The sequence below is a fragment of the Camelus dromedarius genome, chromosome 14 (assembly GCF_036321535.1).
Source record: "Camelus dromedarius isolate mCamDro1 chromosome 14, mCamDro1.pat, whole genome shotgun sequence".
Lineage (NCBI taxonomy): Eukaryota > Metazoa > Chordata > Mammalia > Artiodactyla > Camelidae > Camelus > Camelus dromedarius.
The window spans coordinates 47438895-47460595 of record NC_087449.1 but is presented as its reverse complement, the minus strand read 5'-3'; the positions used below and the strand labels follow the sequence as shown (position 1 = coordinate 47460595).

At 46.3% G+C, this 21701-nt stretch overlaps 1 protein-coding gene across 1 annotated transcript in view; it reads right to left on the bottom strand.

Annotated features, from left to right (window-relative positions):
• The window catches only part of CSMD2 (CUB and Sushi multiple domains 2), a 575319-nt gene that overhangs the window by 269511 nt on the left and 284107 nt on the right, over positions 1-21701 (bottom strand). The window contains exons 7-10 of the mRNA XM_064493786.1: positions 18689-18766; positions 13424-13511; positions 12600-12724; positions 5241-5362 (exon numbers count right to left, since the gene is read on the bottom strand). Of these exons, the coding sequence (XP_064349856.1) occupies positions 5241-5362; positions 12600-12724; positions 13424-13511; positions 18689-18766 (413 nt within the window). The remainder of the gene's footprint in view (positions 1-5240; positions 5363-12599; positions 12725-13423; positions 13512-18688; positions 18767-21701) is intronic.

The window sequence follows — 21701 nt, the reverse complement described above, 5'->3', positions numbered from 1 at the left end:
CAACTTATGAACTTCCTAGTAGTAGGACCTTCTTCTGCTTTAGCCTCTGTCTTCACCCCCGTGTGACTGAAGTGAAGCATGCTTCTCCATTGCCCAAGTTCATCATCAAATGATTTGTTAAAATATGAATCTTTCTTTGTAAAATGCCCTGCAGAGGAAATTTGTTTCCAGGGTTCCAAGTACTATGGTCCTCGGCATTCTTGAGCAAATAATTTTAAAATGTTGAGTCAAATTTCAAAAGAATAAAAAAAAGCTTTTTACAAGTTAGTAAGTGTTGTGAACTGAATAATATCCCCCTAAAATTCATCTCTTGAAGCCCTAACCCCCAATGTGATGATATTTGGAGATAGGGTCTTTAGGAAGGTAATTAAGGTTAAATGAACTCATGAGGGTGGGGCCCTAATCCAATGGTATTGGAGTCCTTAAAAGAGGAGAGGAGACACCAGAAAGTCTCTCTCTGCACATTCACAGAGGAAAGGCCATGAGGACACAGTGAGAAGGAGGCCGTCTACAAGCTGGGAAGAGTCCTCCCCAGAAACCAAATTTGCTGGTACCTTGATCATGGACTTTTAGCCTTTAGAACTGTGAGAAAATAGATGCCTCTTGTTAAGGCCACCTAGTCTATTATATTTTGTTATGACAGCCTGAGAAAACTAATATAGTAAGAGTTCTCGGAGTCCAAAACCTTGTGAATGTAGACAGGCAAAATATGATTCAGAACATGAAGCTGGCTTTGATCTTGAGAGCATTTAAAAAAACTGGTGAAGTAGAGCTTTGGTTTTCAGGACCTTGTGGAGAAGAGGGAGTAGGAGACAAAGGGCAGGGCCCACCAGAGTTGGGAACTCTCAGGTGACACCCCTGAACAAAGCTGGGCTAGTTAAAGCTGAACCCTTAGTGTGAAGATGAACTAGAAATAAGCCTGCCTTCTTTCTCATATGACACTGATACCCTCTGGATGGATCTGGAGGCTGATTGTTTATCTCAGACTTTAACACTGAGTGATCAGTCAACAGAAAACTTCCCCTAAGACTCCATCATGATAAGTCTGCCTTCACAGGGGTTTGCAGTCTTTATATTACTTGGATGGTTTGAAACCTCATACTAAGAATTTAGACTGAAGAGGTATCTAGCTGGTAATGACCCCAGGCACTGAGCAGAAGCAAATACATCACCTTCTACCCAGGTCTCAAAGAATTCCCACAAAGTTTATAATTCTAACCACATAGTCAAAAATTACAAAACAAAGAAAGAAACCTGGTTCTCAGGGCAACAGGTGAGAAACAACAGGCAACAGAGAGAAATTTGCTGATTTCATATACTGGGATTAATAGACACAGAATATAAAATAAATGTGTTTAATATATTCAAATAGTTAAAGATTAAAACATGTGTAAGGAGCAAGAGACTACAGAATAAGATCAAGAAGCATTTGAAAAAGAACAAAATAGGATTTCATAAACTGAAAATGATGATATTTGAATTTAAAATAAATCTTCAGTGAATGAATTCAACAGAGATTAGACATAACTGAATAGAGAATTATTGAATAGAGTTTAAGAGAGAAAAATGATAGAAATTAAGAAACAAAGAAGATAGAATAAGAGATATTAACATGCCTTGTCAGACTTCCAGAAGCAGTAAAGAGAGAGGATAAAGGAGAACCAACAGCTGAAACAGATAATGGCTAAATTTTTTCCCAAACTGATGAAAAATGCAATACATAGATTCAAGAAGCTTAATGAAATTAAAAAGGACAAATACTAAAATATCCACAACTATACATATGATAGTGAAATTGTAGAACACTAAAAACAAGGAAAAGACCATAACAGCAGCCAGAAGAATGTCACACAAAGGAATGATAATAAACTTACAGTAACAATGGAAGCTAGAAGACATTGGAATAATATTTCCATATGGAAAGAGAATGTAATTATCAACCAAGAATTGAATATCTCATGAATACCAGTGTTCTTTCAATAACAAGGGGGAGAACAGACATTTTAAGACAAATAAGAACTAAGAAAGTTTGTCATCAATAGGGAAATAAATTCTAAAGCATGTACTTTGGACAGAAAGAAAGAATTCCATAGAGAAGGACTGATATACAAGAAGGAATAGTGAACAAAGTAGTAGTAAATATGTGTGTAAATCTATATGGACACTGGTTTTATTAAACAATAACAAGAATGACTTCTGAGCAAAAGTGAGGCAAAGTGAAAATATATACATCATAGAGTATAAATTGGGAGGGAGTAATTAAAGTAATAGTGTTCCAAGACCTTTGACTTTTCAGGAGGAATATAAAACTGCTATTTATATTAGACTTTACAACATATGCATATTCATATTCATATTTCTAAGGATAGAAGTTAGTGTATAATTTAAATGGCCTAACTTTTCTAGTTAAAAAAGACAGATTTTCAGAGTGGATTTAAAAAAAATCCAGCTATACACAAAACATATATGAAGCATAAAAAAGCAGAAAGGTTTTAAGCAAGAGAATAGAAAAGATTTATCAGACAAAAACCAACAGAAAGCTAATATAATAGCTGGGGTGGGGGAAGCTTTAAGGTCAAAAACTACTAAAAATAAAGAGAGTCATTACACAATTATTTTTGAAAAAGTTCAATTCGCCATAAAGATGCATAATTCTCAACTTGTATGCTCCAATAACACAGTCTCAAAATATATAAAGCAAAAAATTGACAGAACTTCAAGGAATAATAGACAAACCCACCATCACAGTGGGAGATTTTAATATGCCTTCCTCTGTAGTTGACCAATCAAGAAGACAGAATCAATGGAGATAAAAAAGACACAAGCATAATTAACATGCTTGATGTAATGGACATATTAGAATGCAAAAACTAAGAAAATAGTTTATTTTTTCAAGTACACCCAGAATATATATGAAAAATGACCATTTCTGGCTCAAAAGCACTTCTCAACAAATTTCAAATGATTCAACTCAGACAATGTTCTCTGACCACAAGCTTTAGAATCAGTAAAAAAAAAAAAAAAGATAGTTGGAAAAAATCATTTGTTTGAAAATTAAGAAATATTTCTAAATAACTCATAGTTGAAAGGTAAAAGAGCAATGGAAACTGGAAAATATTCAGAAGTAAACTCCAGCAGAAATACTACACATCAAAACCTGTGGAAATGCAGCCACATAGTTCTTAGAGGGAAATTTATAGCCTTAGATGGTTAAGTAAGATTGAACAATAACAAATTCAGCATCAAAAGAATAACAGAATAAACACAAATATAATAGAAGAGAAGAAATACAGATGAGAGCAGAAATTGATGAAATAGAAAATAAATATATTAAAAGAAGTATTTTAATTAAAAAAAATCAAAATTAATCCTTTAGAAAAATAACAAAATGTGAAATGTCTGGCAATATTGATTAAAAAAAGATACAAAATTAGACATGAAAAAGGAAATAAAGATATAATAAGAGATAATATGTACATCTTTGTAACCAATAAATTAGCAAATTTAGTAAAATGGACTCAAGAAAAAATATAATCTAAATAATTCTTTAGTCATTAGTGGTATTATATCTATAGTTTAAAACTCTTCCAACAAAGGAATACCAGACCCAGATAGTTTTGCTGAAAGTTTCACCAAATTTTTAAGGCAAAATTTATTTCAATCTTCCACTAATAACTACATAGGATAGAAAGAGAGGAAACACTCTCCAAATCATTTTATGAGGCTACCAATATCTTGACACAAAAATCTAGCAAGGGTGTTTGTGTGTGTATTACAAACTAGAAGCAAATTACTATACAAAATATTAACAAATCAAATATAGGCATGTTTAAAAATGATAATACTAAATGACCAGGTTGGGCTGATCCCAGGAATGCAAAGTTAGTTTAACATTAGAAAAATTCACCACACAGGAGAATAAGGGAGAAAATCATATGATTATATCAATAGTAAGGTGCTCAATAAAACCCAACATTCATTCCCAATAAAAGCTCTTGCAAACCAGGATTAGGAAGAAACTATAAATTAAAAGAAAGACTTCAGCAAACAATCTACTTAATGGCAAAGAAGTAAAACATTCTGTTTAACATCAATGGCCAAAGTACCCACCCTCATCACAATTATTTGACATTATACCGGAGATTCTAGCCAGAACACTGAGGCAAGAAAAAGGTTGAAGAAAAGGTATAAGAATTGAAAAGGAAGAAACAAAACCAACATTCTCTGCAGATGATGATTGTCTTTATGTAGAAAACCCCAAAGAATTCACAGATAAATTAATTCAGAATAGTTGTTATATACAAAAATCAAAGTATAAAAATTAATTGCATTTCTAACCACTATGCAAGAAACAGGTGGAAAATAAAATTTTAAAAGATATGATTCATAAAGGCAACAATATCTTATATATTTATAAGATATCTAGGAATAAAAATATCAAGAAATACACAAGATCTGTAATGGAAAAAAAATTACACAAGTTTATTGAAAGACATTAAAGAAGCCCTAAGTAAATAAAGATATACCATATTCATGGACTAGAAGACTCAGTATCACAAAGATATCAGTTTTTCTCCAACTTATCTGTAGTTTTGGTGTAATTAAAATAAAGATCACAACAGATTATTTTGTGGATGTTGGCAAGATACTTGCAAACTTTATAAGAGAACAACGGTACTTCACAGGAAAAAACCCACTAAATGGGAAATAAGATGTGAAAAGATGTAGACAGCAGTGCAAAGTGGCACACAACAACACAGATAAATCTTAAGGACATAATTTTGAGTGAAACTCATTAAGACTATATACAACATGATTACATTTATATGAAGTTCAAATGCTGGCATACTAAACATTGTATTTTAGGGGGCTACACACCTATGTGCTGACTATAAAAAAAAGCAGAGGAATAAGAAAGTACACAATTGAGGTAATAGTTACGTGAGGGATAGAAAATGCAGTGAGGTTAGTGAGGGACACATGTCACTAAGATAACTGCTGTTTAATTTTCCTTGAGCTGAGAGATGGCTACCCAGGTGTTTGTTGTATTGATGTTCTTTATATCTTATATTTTACAGATATGTGTCTTATCTACTTGCTATTTAATAAAAACAAATTTTAATCACTGTCTGCAGAGAATCTACCACAACCAAGTTCTGGGCTTGAAATCCCTCATAGAACAACTGTCCCCAACCCAGTCCTGCCCATGAGACACTCTCCATCCTCCCCAAGAGCCTTACCTTGGAGGGGTTGAGTGCTGTGATGATCCACACACAGTGTGCGTTGTTGTCGTACTGGATGGGGAAATTGGGGGAGGTGATGATGCCCGAGGGGCCTCGGAGGTGGGCATCACACATGCGGGCTACAGAGAGGAGAAGAAAGACAAGCATTTTAGTTTAGACTAGATCCAGTTCCCATCCCCACCTCCCACCACCATCCCAGAGGAGATGGAAGTCTGCACAGTCCCACCCCACACGTAACCTACTTCCTATTTCCTTTGCCCCTAGTTCTCAGCAGGCTCAAAGGAAGTCAAAGCTCCTTGAGCCCTAGGGTATGGATAGGCAACACATGCCCTGACCCACAGCTCTCTAGGCAGTGATGAACTTCCACAGTCAGGCTAAGCAAGCCCCCCTGCCCTGATTCCACTGTGATCCAGCAGCTCATCTCTACCAAGAAGGTGTGGGCTAGCCCTACTCATGTCGACCTAAAGCTAGTTGGGCCCCAGGCACCTACGAGCCTACTAAGCTGCCCACCTCACGCACTGTTGACCTGTTTCCCCACTTGCTCTCAGGCCTCCTGCAGGAGCATCTCAGCATGTCCTTGTCAAGACCGCCCAACTAGGTATCAGAATGTCTGTGCCCAAGGACTCTGCCGAGGCCCCTGGCTCCGCCCAGTGCCAGGCACCCAGAGTGACATCCGTGCCAATCAGGTACTTCCCCACCTCTTCCCCACACTCAGCACATGCCCGAAACAGGCTTTTAACTGGAAGCATAAAGATTCAAGGTGAATTAGAAGTGCTCTACTCAAGTAGATATAAAGTGTTATCAATCACAGCTTAATCTAATTAAGCGCTTTAAAATAGCTTCTGAACTAATTAGATTAAGTAGTGATTGATAACAGTTAAGGTGCTACATGGTACCTAGGTGTTTGCCTTCTTTAAAAACGTGTTCTTCAGTTCCAGACACTTCATTCTTCAATGTTGGCGCTCAGCTATTTTAATAAAGAGTTCTATGAGCCTGTTCTGTTGCTGCCCACATGGCAATTTATCCTAATTGTAGGCAAAGTGCCTAACAGTAAAGAAATAGTGAGCAAACGCAACAAGACTAAGTATGTAAAATGAAAGTGGTGTCAAACCTGGCCTCCTCTGACAAGGCAAAATATTCTAGAACTCCCCTCTGTGTGCAGACAGTGCCGTGATAAACCTTTCCCTGGAAACCCTGCCCAGGAGGGTCTGGGAAGGAGGCTCCCCAGCTCCAGGAAGTAATTAATCTCTTCTGATTTCACATGCTCATGCCTACACTCATTCATTCCCAAATTTATTGAGTGCCTCTTACAGGCCAGGCGGAGTGTGGGGAGAGAATAATGTCTAAGACACAGTCCCTCTTCTCTGAAGGGCCACCACCAAGTGGAGGGAATAGGTGTGAAAACAGTTACAACTAAGAGGAGCAAATGTTGTTGGGGGGTTATCTGCAAGAGACCAGTGGGTGGGAATTGCTCCTCTTCTCTCCTATCTCATCACCCCCCAGTGAAGAAGTTTCTTCTTGTGGCTCACCCCCATTCTGCACCTGAAGAATTTTCCTCCTCATCCTGAGCTCAAATGTTGAATCAAGTTGGAACAAAGCCCTAGGGGAACCCTCTGCACCATTCCCCTCCTGTGCATCTGACTGCTCCTCTAACTCTGTGCTAAGAAACAGTTACACTCACAGACTGTGCTTGATACAACTGGGCCTGAAGGTGGATCAACATGGTGAGGAGACCATGCTGTGGGGTCTACTAGCTTAGCATTCTGGGTTTTAAATTTACTCATTGGTTGTTTAAGTCTGGGTAAGTTATAAAACTTCCTCTCTGATTCTCCTTCATCTGTAAAATGGGACTAGTGATATTGCTTCACTGAGGCATGGTGAGGATGAAATGCTATGAGATATTGGATATGAAGGCTCACCCAGGACCTGGGACATCATCAGTATTCAACAAAGGGGAGCTGGGACTGTCAGATTCTGATTGCCATGTTCATTCCATCTCACTATGCCTAAGATTTCCCAACGCCAATGATCTTTATTCTACCTTTCTGAAAGTTTCTTTATAGGATTTCTCCCACCCTCCATGACTGCACTTGAGAATAACAACATTTACTAAGCAAATTAGAATAAGATAATCAAAACCAGAACCATGATCCCAGCCCACCTTTGCAAAGAGAGCCTGTGGATTCAGAACCCTAGCCCTGCAGGGAATCCTTACAAATCTCTACCAGCACCATCTCACACCTCTTCTGGAGAGTTCGGTTTTGCTGCCAACAGCCCTCAGCTTCAGACTCAATTTATCCTGCACTTGTTTCCAAGAATTAGATGGTATTTGCGGTCTGTTGAAACGTGCTGAAGGTAATTAGAGAGAACAGGTCAAAAAGGCATTTACCACTTTAAGGGCTTAGAGGGGTTTAATTAAAATATTACAATCTGCAGCTAGTTAGCATGGAGGAGCTAAAAATAGATTCAGAATGGAGCGTCAGCGACTTTTTTCCCTCTGCTGTCGGGGTAAGGTCAGGAGGTCTGCGGACAGACAGACTTCCCCCTGAGCAGCCAGCCCCTGGGACCCCACCAACAGATGGATAGCTCATTGCTGCAACCCACGTGGGCTGGCAAAATGGGAGATGCTCAGACAGTGACTGCATAAATGAATAAACACATGTTTATGTTTCTCTGTTTGCCTTTTCCCATCAAATTCTCTGCTAGATCACTTTCAGATTTTCCAGGACCTTCCCCGCCTAAGCTCTACGGCCACTCTCAGTCCTCCTCTGGACAGCACTACAGCACACGACACGGTCAGTATCCCAGGACACTTTGGGGAGACACCATTTGGACCTACAGCCAGTTCTGGCACCAAAACAACTTGAGCTAAACATAGAATGTGGATATGACCACCTTCCTTGTAAAGAAATTATGAAAAATGGGGAGAGGGTATAGCTTTAGTGGCAGAGCGCAATGCTTAGCATGCACAAGGTCCTGGGTTCAATCCCCAGTCCCTCCATAATAAATAAAACAAACAAACAAATAAACATAATTACCCCCTCCCCCCAAAAAACAAACAAAAAGAAATTATGAAAAATGCTTACTAGAATGCTTTATACAAGTATAAATAGCTTAATAAATGGGAGATTTATCATTAGTACATATGTATAAGGTAGAGGACTCAGGGAGCCATGGGGCATGTGTTCTCTTGAGGTCAGTACGTCACCTGTCACCCGGGGAGAATCAGCACAGAGGAGAGGAAGGTAGGGGTGGCAGCGGGGGAGGGGTGGGGGTCGGGGAGAGGGAAGCAGGGAGGAGGGGAAGGAGTGAGAACAGAGAAGTGGGGGGTGAAGACAGACCTCTGAACAACATTCATATTTCAGGGGCATGCCCAGGAAGCTGATCACGGAGAAGGAAGACAGCCACCTGTAATTTTCACGGCCTTGAGTTCAGTGGGTTTGTGCAATATTTCCCACATTTCACTCCTTCCTTAGGAGAGTGAGGGAGAAGATTCAGAGCATTTCTGTAATGTGCCCTGTGCCAGATGGGATGTTAATAGCCAGGTTGGAACTTGAACTAGGTCTCTGAGTCCTGAGTCTGGTGTTCTATTTACCAAAAAAAGCTTCTATTCTAGGGGAAAAAATAACGTATGGTTTTCAGTCGATTATCTCCTCTGTGACTCAGTCACTGTATTTCATCTGGGGCTGGTACTCCATCCCTATCCTCTGTCAACAGTAATTTGTGGTCACAAGAAACCAGATCTCCTGGCTGTCAATGTGGTCCTCTTCACTCCCTCAGTGGTTTGCAAACAATGTTCCCCAGAGCCTCAGGGGTTCCATGGAAGTGGCTGAGGGGCTCCTGGAAGTGGTGAGGAGGGGGTAACTCCAAATCCCTTGCCCCTGCTTCATTGAGAGACGTTCCATTGCATCTGGTTTATTTATAGAGCTTCTGTAAAAGCTCATTTTAAAACACTGGGCTCCACACAGAGAGTAGGTTGGACAAGACCTACGTTATACTACCCTGCCTGTATCTGAGGCTGAACAGAATCAGTATAACTGCATAATGGTGTTTCATGTTGTCCTCAATCTCTTGAATGATCACGATTTTCTAGTAGTCCAATTAGAAGCTTATTTCTTCTGGTGGGAGGGCAAGGGAAAAAAAAGGCCTGTGACTACCTAATTTCCCATTCCAGAATGAGGGCGTGGTCCCATACTGTTCATTCATTTCAATCACTGATTCATTCAGGTTGTCCTCAAACATGCGTTGAGAACCTATCATTTGCTGGGCCCCATGTTTTAGTAGAATTAATTGTGTGGAAAATGAATATGTAAAATCAAATCTTATTTTAAATGCATTAGAAGGAAAATAATACCACAATGTGTGGTGGTTAATCTTCCAGAATGTGATCATTTGGTAACCTGCTTACTCGTGGAGCTATCGTGGAATTCAAAGAGTTTTGTCCCTTTCTACTCTTAGAAGGAGGTTCACTTAAACTCTCCTTTTAAAAAATCACAATTAGAAATATAACTCTGACTAATTAAAACAAAGAGATTTTTAAAAGAAAGACTTTCAAATCTGCCAAAATAAAAGGATCCTTGAATTTAGTATCGATCTCAGCCCTTGATCTTCAGGGAAGCCCAGGACAGATCATCCAAATTCAAACATGGGAACCTTGGCTTCTCTCTTCCTCCCTCACAATGACCTTGGGAGAGAAAGAAGGAGAGAGAGGGGGCAGGAAGGTGAACCCCCTCGCCACCACAGCTGGTGCCGGTCACTTTCTATAAAATGGCTTGTTGAAATTTTGTAATTACTAAGAACTGGAGGTTTTGTTTTCCCAGTTCATAAATGAGGGCCCCGTGGCTAAAAACAATGAAGGAACCATCCCAGGGCCAGCAAGCTAGCAGGTGGCAGAGCTGGGCTCTAGATCAAGGTCCCTGCACCTCCCAGAGCGCTCAGTTGCTATGTTATTGGATGGGACAGTGAGGAAACAGGCTTCTAAGGGATCTGGGGCCACTAGAGGCTGAGCGTGTGTGCCAAGGGTTGGGCACGCTGTCTCCTGACGGTGCTCAGTAGTTTAAACCAAACATGCGTGCACAAGAGTCTCACAGGAAAGCTGGGATCATTTCTAAGTGAGCATTTTCATGTCCACTGCCTCTAGGTCTCGCAGTAATGCCGTAAAGCAATGTTCTCTGATCACTATCTTTCAGCTGAAGGAAAGAGATTTGGAGAGGTGAAGAGATGGGCCCAAGGACACCCAGCTAAAAAGTGGTGATAGTTGGATTTGAACCCAGTTCTGCCTGGCTCTGTTTCCATGATTTCCCCCGACCTCCTGGGGCAGAGGATGGGATGGGAATGGATGTGGAAATGCTCAGCCCAATGCTCAGTCGACAGTGAGGCAGAGACTGGAGAGTCCAGTGGGTCAGAATGACTAGGGGCGCCTGATGGGGGCACACAACGTGTCTGGAGAAAAAGATGAGCACGTTATTTGACTGCGAACTTTCTTCTGAAACACCAGCCCTTCCACGCTCTGGGCTTATTCATGTGAACAACCATCATTGCTAAGAGAACAGCCTGCCTCCAATGAAAAGGTCTTGGGGAAAGGTCAGATCCCACCACTGCCAAAAGGCATCTTGTTCTGACTCTTCAAAAGGAATTTTGAAATGACAGACTGGCCAAGGGTCCCTTGATCCTCAGGCTTGATAATTCCACGCCTGTCCATTCAGTTGGTGTCGTGACTCCCCGGAAATGGAGCGCTATGCTAGCCAATGATTGATTTATTCAACCATCCATTCAACATGTGTTCCTGAGTACCTACTATGTGCCTGGCTGTACCCTAGGCAGTGAAGAAAACAGAAGTCCTTGCCCTAGAGAGCTTACATTCTAGCACAAGGATGTTTGTTTTCTTGTCTAACACTTCCTAACTCATAACGCGTTTCCACGTCCACAACTCCTCTTGACCTTCACGTTAACACAAGATGGGTAGGGTAGGAACCATGATCTACATTTAGAAGCAAGAAAACAAGCCCAGGGGAAATAGGAGGCTTGCCAAATTGTCCACGGCCAGCTGGTGGCAAAGTGGAGAATTATACCCAAGAATTCTTCTTGTGTTTGATTAAAAAAATGTATTAGCTAAGTGGAATCTCTGAAATAATATAGCTAAAATCAGTGGGGACGCAAAGTACATTATAAGTTGTGGATCGTGGCCACCTCAAAGTTGAGGGAGAATGAATAAATCCAAGGCTTATTTGAGAGAGATTTTCATGACCCTCTTCCAGGGGGCTTATAACACATTAAAAAAAGGGAGTGGGTCTCAGCTCTAACTTGTCCCTTTCTCAGCATAGACGTGATCTAGGTTCTTATCTCAGCTAGATCCTTCTTACTCTGCATGAATTTCATCTGGATGAACATGCCCAGAGAGAGGCCAAGAATTTCCTTCTTAAACTGGAACGACCCAGAAGGTAAGTTTAGTGGGCCGATCCTTTCTTTTCCAAAGAGGCACTCCAAAGATCAACTGTTATCTGTATTAACACACTAGAGTGATTCCTTTCTCTTGCACCAAGAACTGTGAGTCCTGGTCATGTATGCAAAGAACAGAAGAAGAGAGATGCAGACAGTGTGGGAAATGAAAAGCTGTCTGGTGATGCCCTAGTGGACAAGGCCAGGGGCTTCTCTACCATAGAAGCAGCTGCTGTCCTGTTCTGATGAAGAAATACACTCGGGTCTGATATTGTAAGATTATCTGGGGGATGGGGACTTGGCCAGCCCACCCTTGGTCCTTCTGACACCTGGCAGTGTGGGTGGCAGGGCCCCTGAGAACAAGATGTCCAGGTGTGGGGTTAGAAGAATCCCACAGAGAAGCCTTTTGAGGCCGTGGTCCACGTTACTCCCGTACAGCTGAAAGCATTCTCTCAGAAGTGACAGGTCTGTTTATTATCAAGTCTGTGGAAAGAAACAAGGGCTTTGAGATGGCGGGGTTTAGGATGTCTGTGCCCTATGGTGGAAGGATTCAAGGTAACATTATACAAGGTGATGGCCCTTCCTACCTAGCTGTGGCTGTAATACCTTCGTGCAGTGGGCTAGCAACCTGCTCATTTGTGACTCCCCAGTTAGACTGTCAGGTCCAGGACGGGCAGGGGCCACGCCCCTCTTCCCCACCTGTGTCTCCTGATCCTCCATAGGCCTGGATACAGAGGAGGTGCTAAATGAATGCGCTGAGTGAATTAGTAATGAATGCAGATCTGAGGCCTGGGGAGCAGGGAAAGTGTGGTGAGCTAGCCTGGATGAGAGCCTGGACCTCTGCACCAGGAGCGGGGCTCCGTCCTCCACGCCCAGCCCGGCTTTCTGGCCAGCCGCCCTCTCCAGGGGCGCCCTCACCTCGGCAGACCGGCCTGTGGTCACTCCAGGCCGCAAAAATGTCGCTGACTTTCATACAGGTGATCCGTTTGGACCCTTGCAGATCATAGCCCTCGTTGCAGGTGAACTGGACGCTGGATCCTAACCTGGGAGACAAGGTGTGTCTGTGAGCCCAAGCCGCGGGCCTGCCAGGTCCCGCCCCGAGGCCTTCCTAGTTCCCCAAGGAAGTACCACGCTGAACTTGACTTCTCCTCGGGCCCTTAGTCTCTGCTCCACTGTTGCATCACTTAAAACCTCCACAGTAAGGTTCTGCATCCTTCCAACTGCTCTTCTTATTCCTTTTTCTTTTTCTTTTTTTGACCATTTAATGGTTTTAGGATTGACTGAAAAGGTGACTTTGTGAGCAAACAGCAATCCTCTGAGATAAGTATCATTTAGGACAGCTAAGGGGGGTGGATGACACCCATACACTTTAATGAAATTGGAGGATTATGGGAGGATGCCTTGGTAGTTAGAAACTTTACAAAATGCACCATCTCAGAGCCCTAGAGGTGTAAGCTGCCTGCTGGCACATCATTACTGAGGAAGGCAGGCCTTTGTACCCTGGGTACAGGTCTGCTGGGTGACACTGGCAGTCTACAGCCCTCCCCTTCCCCTTAAGGTGTGGCCACTATTCCCAGGACTAGACCAGGAAAGAATGTTAAAGGCCACAGCTCTCCTCCAGAAAGTGTTCCTGCATCTACACCGTCCTTTCCAGTCCGCCTCCAGGAAGGTCAGTCCCTGCTTCCCCCCAGCCAGGCCACCCCACCCTCCTTGCAACAAGAACACCCCCGAACAGATCTTACCTGAAATCCGAGCCTAGTCTTTTGCCCCTTTCAGGTATGCCAGGGTCTGGACACATATTATGCCCTTGGGACACACCAACCTGAGTTACTACAAGGCAAAAAACAGCACACACAGAGATGGAGAATCACAGAAGGGCACCAGCCGGGGCAGTGTCTCAGGGTGGGAGGTGGACGCAGAGACAGAAAGAGGCCCGGCTCTGCTGGGGCCTGCAGGGCTGGGCTGCTGGGGTCTCTGGGGCTCGGGTCTCCCGAATGTGCAAGTGGGGAGCTGCTTTTGACAAATTCCTTTGGGGGCAAAGTCCAAGTGAAATTCATCAAGAGCATGTGGGCTAAGAGGCAGGCACCCCAAACCAACAACCACCCCATTCCCTTACCCAACACCAGCGGCCAGGGGTGGACAGTCCATGGCCCCTGGTGACCTCCCCACCCTGTGCTTCCGATCTGCTGATGGCGACTCTAGATGAGATGATCCCCCCAACCTCCACCCCCATGGAGAAATGACTCAAAGAAAGTTAAACAAAAGGTGGATGCGTGGTCAGAAACGGTAAAGAATGTAAGAGAAATCTGCGGTCTGAAGTTCAAAGCAGGGACTTTAGCTCAAACATAGATATTTCTGCTGAGATACCGCTTCCCAATAGACATGCCCAACACAGAGTAAGCCGTAACCAGAGCATCCCCCAGCCAGTGCCAACAGCCAATGCCACCAGCCAAGTGCACCGGGGTGGCACCTGCGGTGGTTCTGGCAGGTGGTGTGACACCCTCACTTTTGCCAATACCAGTGTCCTGTTTTTAAAAATCATGTGCACAGTCATCTCGGCTAAAGGAGAAGCTTGGTCAGAGGGCGGCGGATACACAGTTTTCTCCCATCTCCAGTGGAGAAGGTGGAAAGCCTCAGGCCTCAGCAGTTCATGGTGCTTGAGATGCTGTGAGTCCCCTCACACCAGGCGCTGCGGCCAGGCAGACGGTCTGGCCAGAGGAGTTCCAATCAAGCCCTCATCCACCCCATGATCCCAACAACCACCTGTAGACGAAGGATGACAGGGAGTCTGGAGCAACCATCCCTGAATTATCTCATTTCCCTCCCACCCACTCAAAGTCTCACAATATGAGCAACGTGCTCTATCACTCACTCACACACTCATTCCTGTACAGGTACACAACAAGCACTGATTGAACACCAACTGTATACAAGACTCTCTTTGGATATCCCTGAAGATGCCAATGTCAGATGTCAGATATGACCATTCCAGTGTTCTCAAGGAGTTACCAGTCAAGTGAAGATGTGAACCATGGAAACAAACTGTGGAACCACAATGAGGAGGTGATGAAAGATGCAGCTACAGGGAGATTCAGAGAGAAGTTGCACGCCATATTGCTGAGAGAAGCACGGAAGGCTGCCTGGAGGGGGTGGCATTTAACATGAACTGTCTGAAATAGTAGGATTTAGACACATGGTAACAGAGAAATGGCATTTCAACAGACAGGTGGACATGGGGAGTGAGGCAACATGGAAACAGAACTGTAAGTTGTCCAGCGTGCCAGAACAGGAGAGCAGGTCAGGGAGAGACACGGAGGAATGAAGGTGAGGTTTCGGGCGTCAGACTTTACAGGAGTTTGAGTCTGATCCTAAAGATGAGGGGAAGTCACTAAAGAGTTCAGAGTGGGGAAGGGCATGGTGAGATCTGGATTGCTCAGGGGGAGGCCGGTCAATAAAGAGTTCAGAGTGGGGAAGGGCATGGTGAGATCTGGATTGCTCAGGGGGAGGCCGGTCACTGCGAGATGAGCTAGGGAGTTCTGTGATCATCCAGGTAACGGACAACAAGAACCTGGTGGTGGGGATGGACATGAGGTAACGGGAATGGAGGTGGCAGAGGAAGACTCGCCAGGGCTCATGGGAAAGCAGGGCATGGGGAGAGGGGGCAGGGGATTCCTGGCCTGGGGACCAGTGAGGATGCAGCTGAGTGGATGGAAGTCAGGCAGTGGGGAGTCCCATTTTAGACTTACTTAGTCTCACGTCAGACCCGAGTTTGAAGCTCATTTCTACAGTTAGAAACCTGGTGTAGATCCTGTTCAAATCTCCAGGTACTCTAGGCTGTGGCTAGCCAAGGGAACCTGGGGGTCTCAAGGCAGAGACTGGGTACCCTTTTGGTTGTGTGGTGACGAGTGCAGTCACTCCCACTGGATGCTTGTCCCTTAATCCCATCCCCTTCCTTGCCAAGCCTCTACCTCCAAAGCGTTCATATTCTAAACTTAGCAACATCATCATTCCCCCCAGTCCAGGACCCTTCAGGGTTGGGTAATAAGATGGAAGTGCCGTCTGCAAAAGCAGTGTAACCCCCTGCCTTCTGGAGCCTTGGTAATTCGCCAGCAGTGGGGAGGAAGGAGATAGCTGGGGCTTCCAGGAGCCCTAGGAGAGGGAGGGAGGGAGTAGGCTTTGCTCTGAGATGAGGATGTCAGCCCTGGGCGGTACTTGCTGGCCATCTGTTGGTAAGCCAGCCTTGCCGTGATCCATCCCTGCTGAGGATTTCTGGGCTGAGCACCCACGTCTTTAGGTCTTGCCTACTCAAGCTTGCACACCCACCATCCCCAGCCTAAAGTCGCTTCCCACCACCGCATGGGAACCACACACCACCTTGTAGCCCATTAAAGATGCACACCAGTTTCCTGCCTCCTCCTGCCCTGTCATTCAGTACTGACACCGCCCGGCGAGCAGAGCAGAAGGCTGACGGAAGAGGATGCGGCTGGACGGGAGAGGAGAGACCATGGCGAAGGCCACCCACCGAACAACAGCCCCTGACGTGTGGAGCAAACCCTGCTGCCTCCCCTTTAATCAGACAGCCTAAAATCAGGCTCAGGAGCCATCCAGGAAGTTACAAGTCCAGCCGTGAGCAGCTCACACCCGCCAGTGCCCTCTCTCCCTGGGAGGACTGAGCAGGAGAGGCATCCCACATGGGCCTTCAAGGCCCCCCAGAAACAAGCAAACTTAAATCCCAGTGAACAGTTTACTGTCTGAGTTATGGAGGCAAAAGGCTTTTGCCCTCTCTTTCCTGAGTTCCAGCCTCCCCTGCTGATTCAAAACCAGCCCGTGTGCTTGCAGCCGTAATTTGCTGTTGGCTACAGAGGGAAGAGACGGGAAGGGGATCCTTACCCCTGTCCCTATGGTGACGAAGAAAGCGCAACACACTCCAAAAGACAGTGCTTTCCACCGAAAGTGAAGGGAGGCACATCTAGATATGTGGGTGGTCAGAACCAATGGCCGGGGGTCCGTGGTGCCCAAGGACTACCTGGTGAAGGCAGTAAGTGTGGTTCACTCGTCCCCCGAAGCTCAGGATATCTGTCCACAGGGAGTATGGGCAGGACACAAAGGGCCAGAGCCCTGCAGACAGCTGGTGACCTGCCTCCAAGGCAGCTGTAGTCCCACACCCATGCTTCTCTGAGGGAATCTCAGAAATGAGACCAGATACATATTTTTTCAAAGAGTTTTTGAATTTTTTTTTTAATGAAAGTGGGTTTCCTTCATCTTTCTGAGCGAGTTTTGGGAACCTGGGAGGACTAATGAAGACCATAGATCCTGTTCCCCCTAAAATGCACTGACAACGTCACATGATTTTTTAGTGAGTTCATGGACCTTCTGAGGTCTGGGGTCAAGAAGGCCCATTTCAGATCCAACAGCATCCTTGGGAGGAAGGGACAGTAAGATTTTGCATCCCCATTTTACAGATGTGGAAACCAAGGCATTAGTGCCCAGGGTAACCCAAGGATACAACTAGGATAAAAACTCACTATCCCAAATCAGAGCAATTTCCTTCAAGTTTGCCTGTGGCCTCAGGGCAAACTCTAAAATTGAACTGTACCTGCCTCAGTTCCTCGGGCCTCCTGGGGCTACAGAAAGGGCCTGTGTGGGCCCAGGCCATGTTTCGAGCCTTCTCGCAGACTCCTGATCTAACCCTCAGCTCCTTCTCTTAGCCCCTGGTCCAGCACAGAAGCAGGGCCTCCTGGCTGCCCTCTGCCATCCATCCAGCCTCGCTGGGGTGGGGTGACCAGAATCAACGGTCCCCAGAGGCAAGGAGTGATGCCTATCTCCAATTGGAGGATTTGAAAGACCAGAGGAAACCCCACATCCAGGCTCAGTTTCATCAGGACCAAACTGCCTCTCCCCACCCCTGCTTCCTGCCACACACAGCACGGAGCTCTGGAACCACCAATGGCCATTCTCTGCCCCTCTCCCCAAGTACTTCTAGCACCTCAAGAGAAGTGATCACACAGAGGTGAGAAGAGGAAAGGAGAGGATCAGCAGGGAGCAGAGACAGAGAAAAAGGAGGGAGGAGCAAACAGAGGAAGAGAGGAGGAAGGTGAGGAAAGTGGAAAGAGGGAAGACAAGTGGAGAGAGAGAGAGAGGACATGAGAAGCAGAGGACAAAGGGAGGAGAAGGTAGACCAGAAGGCCCAGTGCTTGGGGGACCAAGGAAGGCTCCCTACCCTCACCTTCAGAATGAAAAAGGAAGGTTTCTTGGAAAAATCTGCTCTGCTTTCAAGTCGAATCTTCCGGGTAGCTCAGAACCTTTCGGAAACCCCTCTTGTGCCTTAGCTCAAAAGCCCATTAGCACAGGCTTTGATCAGGTGCTTTGGGGACAACACTCCAGACCATTTCCCAGCACTGGACCACCTCCACTTTTGACCTTTCAAACACCAATAGCAGAAACATGTTCCCATAGACATCACCCTCCCCATGGCCAAGCGGAGACCCCCCCAGCACTGCCCCATCGGCTCAAGAAGCAGGACCCCACCCTCTAGCATACTCTTTGCCCAGCCAGGGCCAGGGACCCTGGTGAGGGTTCTAGGCATTCCCCTCTCTCCCCTTCCCAGTCTTGCCTTGGGAGCTGGAAATGGGACTCTGAAGCCTCCAAAATCCCAGCTGGAGTTTACTGACCCCTTGTCAAGGAGCCAGAAAAAGGTCTGTCTTAGCAGGTGGAAGTGATTCAAAAGGAAAAATAAAGAAAGAAATGTAGCAGTAATGACTCCCTGGACTGCAGTTAGGATGGGAAGTGAGGGAGAAGGAAGAAGAGGAGGGGGATGGGAGGAGGACGAGGAGACGGCAGAGGGGAGGCCCCGGGGCTGCTCGCTGGTCACTGGGACAGTGTGCCCGCGCGCAGACGCAGACCCAGGCGGGCGGAGGGGGAGTCATTGCAGCGGCATCCGGCTTCCCGCGGTCACAGCGCCGGCGGGTCTGACCTCAAGCGAGAGGCCCGGCAGGGCGGACACTTACACACAGATGTCTTCTGGCTGTTATCTTTGCTGGGCATCAGCTTCACGCCTCGAGACTTCAACTCGATTTGCTTCTTGACTAGAAAAGTGAGAGGAAAAGCGGTTTGAAGTGTTGTCTGGGGCTGGGGCTGGGCCCCTCTAGCTCGATCCCTCTCTTGGCTTGGGACTTTCTGCGGTGGGTCAAAGCCCGAAGCTCCTCTGGGCAGGGATATATCGAGGGCAGTGTTCAAGTGCAGCAGGGTCTCAGACATGGAGTAGGAGCTGCTATCCAGGCTGGCCCTCCGGGGGAGGCAGCCAAGGTCATCCCCCCCAAAACTTGGAGTGAGCCCACCCTCTGCAGTTCTGCTCCCCTGCAGATTCAGTCCTGCCCAGTTTCTGATCCAGCCTTGACCAGGGGTGTTCAATTGGATTCTGGCCCCAAGTTGTCACCGTCCCTGTATCCACACCCACTGCAAAGTGACTTTGTAGTCCTTTCCATTAAAGAGGTGGAGTGTATTTCCTCTTGACTTTGGGTTTGGGCATTAGAATTTTGTAGGCCTTGACATAGCCAAAGGCTTGAAAAGTACCTGCCGGATGAGGCTTGCCCACTCGAATCTCTGCCATCGCTGGGAGGAGACATGGTTGGTCCCAGGAGGATGAGCAGAGACCATCAATCCAGCCCAGCCCAGCCTACACCAGCCAACCTACTGAGGGCAGCGGAAGCTGAGTCCTGGAGGTCCCTGGGGTGCCTGGCTCTGGTAGTGCCTGATGGACTGAAGTGGGTTTCGATCCCAACAGTCCAGAGCTTATTAGGACTTAGCCAAATAGCCCACAAAGGGCGGCAGAGCCAGAACTCCACAATTCCTAAGGCCATTCCTCGGAATCCATCAACCTCCTTTGGGTCTGAGTATCCCTGTTTCCCAAGGCATTCTGCTGGCCACCAAGGGCTTCATCCTGTCTCTGGTTAGATGGCTTGGTCTATCTGTCCAGTCCCAGGCCCCGGTGCTGGATGACTCAGCCTCACTCAGACTGGTACCAGCAGTGTAACAACTGTGACCAGTACTTCCATGTGTCAGGCCCTCAGCAAGTTCTTTATTTAAATCAGCATCACTGACCCTTCTCTCTCTCTCACACCCACACACGATCTATCCACAAACCCTTTCAAATATATCCCAAATGCAATTTCCACATCTGTCACCCTGGCCCAAGTCTCCTATACATTCCCTCTTGTGGCCATGGCCTTCCATCTTCCACACTTGCCCCCATCTAATATTTCCTCAACACGAGAGCCGGAGGGATTCTGTTAGAACAGACGTCAGACCAAATTACATCTCTGCTCAAAACCCTTCGAGGGCAACCCGGCTCTCCTAGAGTGAAAGCTAACATCTTTAAAATGGCCTGCCTGGACCAATCTGCCCTCTCTGTGCCCTCTTTGCCCCTCTCTTCGACCTCAATCACTTTTCTCCAGCCGCAGGGGCCCCTCCGATGTTCCAACAATACACCAGTGTGGTTCTCGCCTCACCCCGCCAGTTCCCTGGAATGTTCTTCCCCAGACAGCATTAAGACTCGCTCCTTTTTTTTTTTCCCTTGAAGCCTTTGTGTGAATCCCACTTCCTTGTGGAGGCCTCCTCGGACTCCTGCACTTGAAACTATGCCTCCAGCCCCAGCTCTCCCTATCCCCTTGCCTCCTGTCCCTAACTTTCCAGCATACGTATTGTTTTCTTAGGGATTTCTGTCACCCCGTGTTGCAATGTAAGCCCCCTGAAGGTAGGGATTCTTGTCTGTTTTTGTTCATCACTGTGCCCTCAACACCTAGGATAGCGCCTGGCACATAGTGGGCCCTCAGTAATCATTTTGTTTGGTCCTTACATGTTCAACAACTTTGGCAGTAGTTGCTATACCTACTCGAGAGATAATAGAACTAGGGTTCGCAGTGGTTTAAGTGATTTACTGCAGGTCACACAGCCAGGAGGCAACTGTGCTCTTGGCTGAACCTCAGCATCTTCTCTTGTGACCCGTCCCCAAAGTAACCCCAAGGGCGTGGTCACCCTTCTCCAGCATCTGCCCCATCCCCGCTCAGCCCCTGAAAATTCAGGTATTCACTCTGCCCTTGAGATAACATCTCAAGCCTGAAACTAAAGCCCACAGTGATCAGGGGTGCAAAGGGGCCCATCCAGCAGTCCCCTGGGCCCCCTGCACATTCCTGCTCTGTCTATATCAAAAACTCCCCACAGGTTTGTCCCCCAGCAAACTGCTGTCTCAGCTGAACGCCTGATAAAATTCAGTTACTATCACAAAGTCACCGCTTCCCAATGTGCATTCAAATCCTTTCTATAAACGTGCATTACTCTCCATGTGTATCCAGCAGGAAAATTTCCAATGAGCACTAACGGGGACCCATTATCAAACAGAGAGTATTAGTAGGGAAACATGCATTATTCAAGCCTAGCTAATAACAGTGCGGCGGGGGAAAAGATTCCTCGGATTCAACATCCCTAAGGGAATAGGAGAGGTCCCCACACTGAGAGAACCGTGCAAGCTCTTCTCCCTGATGCCCCAGTCCTGGGCAGGGGTGGCGGGAGGGGGTCTCTATGACCCAGCACCGCCCATCTGGGAGCAGGTGTGCAGAGAAGGCTCAGGGCATCCGGCAAAGGAGGAGGAGGCGAGTGAGAGTCTTCCCAACCCCGTTGCTGCGGCTTCCAGTGTCCACTGGAGGAGAGGGGATATATAGGGAGCCAGTGCCGCATGGGTGCTGTCCCCAGGGGCAAACGCTGCTTGGGCTTCCTTGTAGCTGCTGAAGGGGGACTTTGAGATGCAGGTGGACCTGCTGGGGTGGCTAAGAGGGAGCTCCCATCCTCTCTCCTCAAGGCTGCTTTGGCGAAGAGGCTCTGGCTCCCCACCCTCTCCAGGCCCCAGAGGGAATTGTTCCAATGTCTGTGTCCACCCTCTCGCCGCGGTCCTCTCCCAGAAGGACTGTCTAACCCAACAGATCAGTGCTTCAGAGTCATGGGGTGGCGTCACCACGCCTCCCAACA